Source organism: Plasmodium gallinaceum (genome assembly GCF_900005855.1).
Source record: "Plasmodium gallinaceum strain 8A genome assembly, contig: PGAL8A_v1_141, whole genome shotgun sequence".
In the NCBI taxonomy this organism is placed as follows: domain Eukaryota; phylum Apicomplexa; class Aconoidasida; order Haemosporida; family Plasmodiidae; genus Plasmodium; species Plasmodium gallinaceum.
The window spans coordinates 740076-751132 of record NW_021628302.1 but is presented as its reverse complement, the minus strand read 5'-3'; the positions used below and the strand labels follow the sequence as shown (position 1 = coordinate 751132).

General features: G+C 17.1%; 4 protein-coding genes across 4 annotated transcripts; 3 read left to right on the top strand and 1 right to left on the bottom strand.

The window, feature by feature from the left end:
* Nucleotides 1-2201: 2201 nt before the first annotated feature.
* Nucleotides 2202-4337, top strand: PGAL8A_00491400 (mitochondrial preribosomal assembly protein rimM precursor, putative; the record flags this gene model as incomplete). The annotated part of the gene is made up of 2 exons (XM_028673712.1): nucleotides 2202-4024; nucleotides 4229-4337. 2 exons carry the CDS (start codon nucleotides 2202-2204, stop codon nucleotides 4335-4337), a joined length of 1932 nt encoding a protein of 643 aa, XP_028530137.1.
* Nucleotides 4338-4852: 515 nt separating this feature from the next.
* Nucleotides 4853-7284, top strand: PGAL8A_00491300 (conserved Plasmodium protein, unknown function; the record flags this gene model as incomplete). The annotated part of the gene is made up of 5 exons (XM_028673711.1): nucleotides 4853-4928; nucleotides 5102-5376; nucleotides 5454-5640; nucleotides 5806-6824; nucleotides 7045-7284. 5 exons carry the CDS (start codon nucleotides 4853-4855, stop codon nucleotides 7282-7284), a joined length of 1797 nt encoding a protein of 598 aa, XP_028530136.1.
* A 410-nt stretch (nucleotides 7285-7694) lies between these two features.
* PGAL8A_00491200 (conserved Plasmodium protein, unknown function) lies at nucleotides 7695-9264 on the top strand (the record flags this gene model as incomplete). The annotated part of the gene is made up of 3 exons (XM_028673709.1): nucleotides 7695-7833; nucleotides 8070-8321; nucleotides 8396-9264. 3 exons carry the CDS (start codon nucleotides 7695-7697, stop codon nucleotides 9262-9264), a joined length of 1260 nt encoding a protein of 419 aa, XP_028530135.1.
* Nucleotides 9265-9894: 630 nt separating this feature from the next.
* I3 (protein phosphatase inhibitor 3, putative) lies at nucleotides 9895-10705 on the bottom strand (the record flags this gene model as incomplete). Its single annotated transcript, XM_028673708.1, has 4 exons — nucleotides 9895-9922; nucleotides 10163-10208; nucleotides 10296-10376; nucleotides 10525-10705. 4 exons carry the CDS (start codon nucleotides 10703-10705, stop codon nucleotides 9895-9897), a joined length of 336 nt encoding a protein of 111 aa, XP_028530134.1.
* Nucleotides 10706-11057: the final 352 nt, after the last annotated feature.

The following is an 11057-nucleotide window of genomic DNA, read 5'->3' as shown; positions in this document are numbered from 1 at the left end:
ATATATATATATATATATATATATATATATATATATATATATATATATATGTATGTATATATATATGTATGTATATATATATGTATATATGTATAAACTATATTATATATTAATTATAATAAATATATAAATATTTAAATAAATTAAAAAAAATTGAAAAAAAGAAAAAAAAATAAAAGCTAAAATAAAAATTAAAATTAAATTTGAATAAATTAAAAAAAAGTTATAAATAGTAAAAAAACTAAAAGATATAAGTTTTCAATGAGTAAATTATCTTAACCTTAATAAAAAAAAAAAAATGACAAAAAAAAATTTCTAATTTGTTCACTATTTAAATAATATAAATAAATATATCAAACTTTTACAAATAAACAAATAATAATAATAATAATAATAAAAAAGAGAATGAAATAATTAAGTAAATAATGTAATGTATTTGTATTAAATAGCATTTAAGCATGTTTACGTAGATGTTATTTTATATATTCATTTTTTTTTTTTTTTTTTTTTTGCTTTTGTATGCACAAACTAATTGAGCTACAATATAAGAAAAAAAAAAAAAGTTTAAATAAAATATATTAATAAAAAAAATAAGAAACTTAAACATAAAAAAAAAAAAAAAAAAATAATAAAAGTAACAATTACAATATAACAATAACAAAGAATTCAATTATGTATGTTTATACACAATAGTTAAAATTAAATTTTGTAAAATATAATGTATATAATTTTTATTCCTCTTTCTTTTTAAATTATAATATTTTATAAATTTCTACATATATTTTTTTCAATATTCTAATTAAATATAAAAACAATTATAACATTTCACATGAGAACAAAACATTAAATTCAAAACGAATATAAATTTTCATGAAAATAAAAATATAATCTTACATATTTATAAAAAATTTAATTAAATTTTTGATAATTGATAAATATAAATTTCTGCACATACTTGTATACAGTTTTTGCTATTTTTTTTTTTTTTTTTTTAGTATAAATTTTTAAGCGATTAAGATTGTATTTTTTTTTTTTTTTTTTTAAATAGTTACACACAGACAGATGCACAAAGATAAAAATTATCACAGTAAAATTTAAAAAATAAAAATATATCTTACAATTTGCTTAGTATAAAATTTTATATCTTCGCAAGATATTAAATATTTTTTATACAATTATTTTCAACAAAATTTTAGAAACATATAATAAAACTAAAAAAATTGTAATTTAAGAAAAATATAAAAAAAAAATTTTAGTTAAAATATAAGATTTACCTAAATTTTTCTTCACATTTTTGCTAAACTTATTATTTGTGTGCTTAAAAAAGTAGAAAGAAAAAATAGACCAAAAAAAAAAAAATAACTAAAAAGGAAGAACACAATACGCACGATTTCATAATTTAATTGAAAAATAAAATTTTGTTTAATTGTAATAAAACATTCGTTATAAGTATTAAAATTAAATTAGTAGTATTTATAAGGAATTGGCTTGAAATATAGTTTCTAACTTTAATATGTTTGACAAATATATATATAATTATTTTCTTTTTTTTTTCTTATGAAACTTGTGATAATTTCGTTATTTTAATTTTTTGTAATTTGCCTTTTTTTTTTTTTTTAACATATATTCGTTTAATTGCCAAATTAAAACATTTCTCTTTTTTTTTTTTTTTTTGAATTTTCATATGAAAAAATATGTCATTAAATATTTTTTCATTTGAAATAATTAACTTAAAATTGAAATATATCATAAGAAAATAAAGATAAGAGTATTGCTATACTGAAGGAACTTATTTCATATCAGTTTTTAATATGTAAAAATGAGATAGAATTTTAATTTTTTTTACATATATCAATAATAATAAAAAAAAAAATCTTTTTGTTTCTATTATGCTTATATGAAAAAATAAATGTATATAACATTTATATTTTTGAAGATCAAATATATTTGATTGTTTATAAATATAAATATATAAAGATATGTATGAAGGAACCTTGGTAAATTATTATAAAAGATTATTTATCCTTTTTTTAAAAAATGCAATATTGCAAAACAGGAATAAATAAAAAGTATAAACATATATTAATTCTTTTTCTCCTTTTCTTAATTTCTGAAATGTTCAATTAGAAATAAAAGTCCTTTTTTTTTCCTTTTTTCTATAAATATAAGATTTTTTTTTTTTTTTTACAGAAATTTTATAAATGAAAAAATGTATAGTAATATTAAAAAAACTAATATTGATTTTGATTTTTCTGACACTATTTAAAAGCTTTATTTTTAGCTTAAAATTGTTTGAAGTACCAAAAGACATACCATTAAATAAGCATTTTTTTTTTATTAAAAACTCATATAAAATTAAAAGAAATATTAGAAGTAATTTAAATATATACTTCTATAAAAATATATTTTTAAAAAAATATTTATTTTTAAATGAATACTGTAAAATATTAAATAAAAAAAAAAATGTCCTTTTATATAATTTTGAAAGTTATGTAGAAGATAAAAAAAAAATAAATAGAATTCCGTTCTATAAAAGTAAAGCAAAGTGCACAAGTATAATTTCCTTATGTATAGATAAAAACAGAGAAAAAATCAAGTTATACTTTACTGATAATGATAAAAACAAAATATTGGAAGATGTAGAAAATAAAAATAATTTAACCATTTTAGAAAATGAAAAAGGAGATAAAAAAAAAAATGATATACAAAACAAAAAAGAAAAAAAAGTTATAAAAGAAAATGAAGAACAAGAAATTTTAACTAGATCATTTTTAACGGATACAAAATATTATAAAAGGAGTAAATATTCTAAGGCTGGATTTTTAAAAAAAAAAAGAAATGATAAATTTACAGAAAAAAAAGAAAACTGTACATATAACGATTTTTTAATTGATGCATATAATAGCTCTTATACAGAATCAAAGGAAGATTTACTGAAGAATAACATACAAAAAAGTATTGAAAATGAAAATATTAGTTTATCAAGTTTATTAATTAGAAATTATTTTTCTGATGATAATCGAGCTAATGATTTAGAATTAATGAATAAAATGAATATGAACGATATGAAAGTAGCTGATGTTTCAGGTACAATTAATACAATAAATGAAAAAAAAAATGAACAAAGCAATAATAAAATATGTTTTATGAATGAATTTACTGTTATTGGAGAAATTGTTGGTGTTCATGGCTTGTTGGGTTACGTAAAAGTAGTTAGTTTCACCACTTTTAATGATATCAGATTTAAAAATAATTGTTATAGATATCTTTTTATGAATAATTATCCTTATCCCTTACCAATTAAAATAATTGAAGTGAAAGAATCATTAAAAATCAATTTTCTTTATATTAAATTTGAAGGTATAGATACCAGAACTGATGCATTAAAATTGAAAAGTTGTTTAATTTGTGATGATAAAAAGACATTTCCTGAAATTGGTGAAAATAAATATTTATCAACTGATTTATTAAATTTCGATATTTATATTTTTAACGATTTTACTAATACATCAATAGGGAGTGTTTACAGTTTTATATCAAAATATGATTACATCAATAGTAGATCTATACAAGAAATATCAGATGATCTTATCAAAATAGAATTAAATAAAAATATATCTTTAACAGAGGTTTTTAACATTATAAATATAGCTAAATCAAATAGTAACTATAAATGTGAAAATTATTCATCTATAAAAAATTGGAAGCCTATTAATGTATTGATAAATAAAAATAATTTTAATATTTATGAAGATAAGGAAAATAATTTAAATAAATCAGAAAAAGGAGACAAATATTATAATGATACTTTAGATAATTTAGAAGGGTGTTCTTATAAAAAAATATATAAATGTGATTATTGTGATGATGTTTTTGATAATATAAAAGAAGCGAGCACACATGAAAATTCTCATTTTAACAGTGATGAAGAGTTATTGTATAATACTTTTGAAACAAATAATAAAAAGGAAAAAATTTATGAAGTGAAACAAATTGATTTAGAAAAAGTTAAAAATGTAGAATAGTAAGTAAAAAGAAAAAAATGAGTAAAAGTAAATTTTTATATTTCTTTTTTTTTTTTTAAAAACTTGTATACGTTTTTTTTTATTAAAATTTATAAATTACTTATATGAATTCTATTAATATATTATATAAATATGATTCACATCATATTTTAAATGATTATTTAATATCTACATATAATTTTTTTTTTATTTATTTTTTTCAGTTTTTTTATTCCTATAGTAAAAGAAAAAACAATAAGATCCGTAAATTATGAAAATAAAAAAATATACTTAGATATATCTACTGTTTTTTTAATGGATGATCAGAAATAGTTAAACTTAAAAATACATGTCTCAAAGCATTTTACAGCTTATATGAAATAAAAAGTCTAAATGTTTTTATCTCCTATCTCAATTTAAAATTATTAATAATGTATTATCAAAATAAAAAAAAATAAAATTTAATTAACAATATAATGTATATATTATATATATATATATATATAATATTAATATTACAAGTGTAATTTCCTTTTGTATTAGTTGAAAAACTTTTATAAAATTTTTTTTTATGTTTTTAATGAATTATCGTGTAAAAACAACATACATGCAACATTTGTTTTTCCTTTTTTCTTTTTTTTTTTTTTTTTTTCATTTTTCATACTATAAAGTTAAAAAAAAATTTGGAATAAGACATCATATTTCATATATTTATTTTTATTTTTATTTTTTCTTGATTTTCAAAAAATGGCAACACATAAATTTGCTCCAAATTTAAAAATTTTTTAAATTTAAGACATATATTTTGTGCAGTATTTATAAATATTTTAAATTATAGAATATGACTAATGAATATGAGACATAAGTACGTAATAAATGTTATAGCTTTCATATGGACTTTCTTTTTTAAGAAAATTATTACTGGTGTGTAAAATAAAATTAAAATAAAAGAGTTTATTTTTTCTTGTTATTCCTTAATATCTTATAAAAATATATTGATTATTATATATATATATAATTAGCAGTATAAAAATCATATTTATGAATATATATATATATATTTTATGAACATGTTATTGTCTTTTCTTTTCTCTAAGATGATTTGCTATCTTCTCATACCATAAGAAATATGATAAAAAATACCCATCTGATGAATGATTCAAAAAATTTCAATAATTTTTCTTTTTTTTATTTATATAATGCTTTAAGATGTACTTTAACAGAAAACGTTTTTGAATCTTACGAAGATGAAAAATATCAAAAAGAAATACATGTTATAAAAAAAAATTTATTAGAGTTAAAAAAACAAACAGAAAATAAAAATTTATGGCTTTTCTTTGAATTTAACCTATTTGATTCTTTAATATTATCTGTAATTTCAAAAAAAAAAATTTATTTATTTTTATTTTACTCATATTTTATTTTATTTTTTTTTTTTTTAAGATTGAGGACATAGAAAATAATATGAGAAATTATGGAATAGGGTTATCAGAAATTTTTAATGAATTAAAATTGTTGAATTCAAGATTTAGTCATGTTGTAGACTATAAATTAAATATATGTACAGGAAAAATTTTTGATGTCGAAGTAGTTAGTTTATTTTTAGCTATAGTTCCTTTTTTATTAGATAAATTAGGTTAAAAAAAAAAAATCTAAAGTAAAAATTATAATTTATATATTATTTTTTAAACTTTTTTCCATGTAAATATTTATTATAATACATAATTAATATTTTTCTTTTTAGTTTAATCCTAAACTTCACATTTATTTTTTTTTTTTTTTTTTTTTTTTTTTTGCAAAGACATAACCTATAAAGACTATATAGGAGAATTTTCTTATGAACTACAAAAAACGTTAAATTTTTTCAATTTTTTTGTGTCATTAGTTAATAAACACAATACAAATATAGTTGATATAGATAAAAAAGAGATAAACGTATTTTTAAAAGTTAAAGATAATTTTCACTTAAGTGCTTCAAGAGAAGAAAAAAGATTATCCCTGTATGATGAAATATCTCTAAAAAATAAGTATGGTAAGTTATTAATAAGTGATTTATTTAAATTATTTGATAAAATTTATTTCTTTGAAGTTGAAGAAGAGTTAAATTATTTTGATTATATTGAAATCTTTCCCATATATGTAAAAATAGAAAATGAACTCTTTAAATCAAGAAATTATAATATGGAAAATATGTTTTATTCATTAATAGAAACATTTAAAAAAGATTTAGAAGTTAATGAAGGAATAATAATGATAAAAATATTTAAACAATATAAAATTCATGTTGATACAAAAAGAACATACTATTTTGATTCAGATATTATATATAAAACAATTATGCATAAAATCCATAAATCAACATCAATTTTGTCTGATACAAAATTTAATTTTTTATATTCTCAAAACATAGATAACACAAAAAGAAAAATAAGCAATGAAGATATAACATTGAGTCTTATTATATTAATTGATTCTAATATAAAAGATGATGATTTATTAGAAACATTCTACCAAATTGTTTTTTCAAAAGATATTTTTTTATCTAACAAAGAAATAAATAAACACCGAATAAAAGTTGTCGGATCATGTATTTACACGAAAGAAAAACAACCTCCAATTTTTCATGGTTTTTTTTCTCATGGTCTTAGTACATATATTCTTTTTAAAATTCTAGATCTTTTAAAGCCAAATAAAAAATTATTATATTTATCAATAGAAAAAGCAGAGGATAATAATCAAATTAAAGCAGAAGGAATTGCTGAAAGAATCTTAAATAATTCAGGAGAAAGTTTTGAAATTGTTTTACTATTTGAAAGAGACGTAACAATGCAATAAAAAAAAAAAAAACTGTTTTTTGATTAAAATTATTTACAAATGTATTTTGTTTTCTACTTTTATAGTTTATTTACATATTTCTTTTTTAATATTTGTAATTTTTAGTGTTTTAATAAAATAAATTATCACAAACATAATTTATTTTTAATTAATTTCTTTTTTTAATTTTTAATTTATTTCTATATATTATTTCTATCTTTTTTAGGAGATAATAAATTATGATAAATTTGAGTATAATGAGAAATGTGATATGTGCTTAATGGGATATGGGGACCTTTATGCTTTATATTTATGTATATTCATACCAATTATATTAAGTTTACTTACTTGTTATTTTATATACAAAAAAAAAAAAAACGCAAAAAGAAATTCTGTAAATAATAAAATACATAGTTTACGTAGTGAAATAAAATCAATTGAACCAAATATTATTTCACTGAAGTAAAAAATTTTTTTTTTTCACTTTTCTACTTGTTTATTTTTTACACATGTGTGAAATATTTCCATGGCTGCACAAATTTTAATATAATTTTTAAATTTTTTAAATTGAAATTTTTCATTATTATATATATATTTAGTTTATATTGTAGTATATATTTTTAATTCTTTTTTTAATTCTTTTTATTATTTTTTTTTTATTTTTTGATTTTGGTTATATATATTTTTTATTTTTAAAATTAAATTAATTTTTTTTTATTTGGAATTTTTTCTCTATTTTTGACAAAGTGCATAAATAAAAATTTTATTATTCAATCTAACCTATATATCCTAAGCATATTTAAATATTGAATAAAAAAATTTACATAGTACAAAATTGAATAAACTACAGCATATTTTTTTTTTACTCAAATAAAGATGAGTGATAATGATTTAGAAATAATACCAAATATATATGAACGATTTGAAGAAAAAAATAAGGAAGTAGTAAAGGATAGCGAAAGCGATAATGATAGCAAAGATGAAAAGAGCGAGAATAATGACATTACTGTAAATAGTATATATGTAAAAATAAAGCTGTTATTTACAATAAAAATGATTTAATTTATGTGTAGTGATATATTTAAAAAAAATTCATTATCATCTAAATAAATATAAGTGAAATAAATAAACCAAAACTTTATAATTCTTTCTACAAATAGTTTATGTTTATATATTCATTATTACTATTATTTTATTTGATTATTTAATTGTATTATAAATTTGTTTATTTTTTTTAATTTATATTTATAGAAGACAGCAAGTTTTATAAGAAGCTTTATTCTTTTATAGAATCTAAATCAAAATATATTAATTTAATATTAAGTTGCAAAAGTGAAATGGGAGCTAAAATAGTTTACAAAAAAAAATATATGAAAGTTCAAAATAAGGCTTTTACAGAAATAAAAGTAGAAAATTCTTTAAATATTTTAAAAGAAATTGTTAAAAATAAATTTTCCAAATATTCTGATGAAAAAATAGACTTATACTTAAAGGAAATTATAAGTAATATAATATATATATATATATATATATTTATGTATATATTAAAATTTTTTACTTTTTTTTATAATTTTTAGATAATCCGCCAAAAGAAAATTGTTCTCTTCATAAAAAATTTTTTAAAAAAAATGAAAAAAACATATACATAAAGCATAATATAATAAGCTATATATTAAATTTTATGGATTGTAAAACTTTAATGAAATTTAAGGAGTGTTCAAAGATAGATAATGAAATAGTTAGTTTATATCTTAGAAAAATTTTATACACTTTACCTTTTAAAGATGAAGAAATAAAAACCAATATACAATACTGGAGGAATGTAGTAAATTATTTTTTTTACAAATGTGGAACATTAATACCAATTGACAGATCAAATTATCCTATAATTTTAAATGCGTTGGAACAAAATAAAAGTTTCTGTGTAATTACAAAAAATTCTATGAATTCTAATATTTTTATTAGTCTAGATTATTTAAATGAAAAATTAATATCTTCATGCAATCATAATAACCCATTACCACATACATGTGATACGAAAAATGAAATATGTGGAGTAAAAAATTTAAAAACAGAAGAAATTTCAATGATTGATTTTATTGAGGAATATTACAAAAGGTTAAGAATTAATGATGATGAATTAATATGGAATTTATGTTCTTTTCGTAAATCATCAGATTTTTTAACTTTGCTTTTACTGGAATATTTAAAATGTATGTCAAATGTTGTGAAAAAATATAATGGGAAATGTACATTTAAAAAAACGGAATATTTTGTAAATTGTGGTCATCATATAACCCATCGTATTTGGATACAGGTATTTTATGAATACGGTTATGAATCTATTGATTTTAAAAAAAAAAAAAAAAATGAAAATATTGATGAGGATAATGAAAATAGAACATTATATCTAACCATTGCTGATCATTATAAATGGGATGCATAATATAGTTATTTGTATCTTTTTACTTTTAATTTTATTTTTTTTGTTAAATTAATAAATATTAAATTATATTAACTTTTTTTTTATTTTTTTTAAAGTGATGAAAAAATTTAATTTTTACTTTGAAAATTAAAAAAAATATATATTTGTAATAGATACTTTTAGTATGTTAAGAATTTATATATATAATAATACTAATGTGTAATAATATTTATCCAAAACAAAAATATATATATATAAATATATATATACGTTTAATTAAAAAATATGTCAATAATAAAAAAATTGAAAATGTATTTTTTAATTTACTTAAAATATACTTTAAAAAAAAAAAAACAATAAACAAATAAGTTAAAAATATGAAAAAAAAAAAAAAAATAAAAGGTAAAAATAATGAAAAAAACTACATGCGATAATATAATGTTTACTAAATAGTAATAAAACCAATTTTTTTTTAATATTTAAAAAAAAATTATACAAAAAATTAAAATTGTACCTATATAGAAAAAAAAAATTATTATTACAAATAAAAATTTTATTTTTACAAATTATGGTTATAAACAAAAAAAAAAAAAAAAAAAAAAAAAAAAAAGACTTGTAACAAATTTAGGGATTATAGAGTAATCCATTGGATTAGCTTTTTAATTCTTTTTCTTCCTTCCTATTAAAGAATAACATTTATTAATAATATTATAGGAAACTTTATTGATATAATTTATACTGTAATAAAATAAAAGCGCTATAATTAAAATAAAATATATACATAAAAAATAAAATGATCCAACAAAAGAATTATTTTTCTAAAAAAAAATAAATACCAAATCTCAATAATAAATGTATATATGTATTAATACAAAAAGAAAGTTGGATAAATTTTATAAATATAAAATATATATATTACGTTTCATTCTTGTGGTTATCTTTTTTTGAACAAGAATTACAGTTATCTGTTGAAAAATAAAAATAAAATTTTTAATTATTAGGGATTTAAAATGTTGTTTGTTTAAAGTTGCTAAAATTTTTTTCACTTATACGTTCAATATCGGATGAATCTGAGTCTGAGTTTGAATCTGAGCTTTCACCAAATTCTCTTGGTTTATGATATATACAACATACTATAGCAATAAGAAAAAAAAAATAAAATTATGTATTGTGTTAATAAAAAATGTAATAATAAATAAAAATAATATATATGTTATCACATTTAAATGAAAATACTATTAAAGATAGTGTAATTTTTTTTTTTCTTTTTTTTCTTTTTACTTTTTGATGATTTTTTCTTTGCATTTTCGTTATCAATTGTATTTTCATCCCATCGAACCATTTTTTGGGGAGATAATTTTAAAATTCTTACAATTGTACTTGCATTTCCATTTTGATCATTCTTTGTATTTGGTTCTTGAATATATGTAGTTGTTGAAGATGAATGCATATGAGACATCATAAAGAAAAAATTTAATAAAATATATAAGAAAAATGGAAAAAAAAAAAATGTTAAAGGGATTAAATAATTTGTTGAAACAAATGATGAGATAGAAAAAATACTCTTATCAAAATCTTGAATTACTTAGGAATGCTTTTAAAAAAATGAAAATGTCCAAGGTTGTTAATAGCTACATATAAATAATTACGTATAAAAAAAAAAATATATATTTTTTTATTTTTTTTTAAAATAATGAATTAATTCATTGTTCATGTTCATGTTCATGTTCATGTTCATATTTTTTTTTTTTTTTTTTATTTTATTAAAGAAAAAAAAAAAAAAAAAAAAAAAATATTTTTTAAAAAATTTTAAA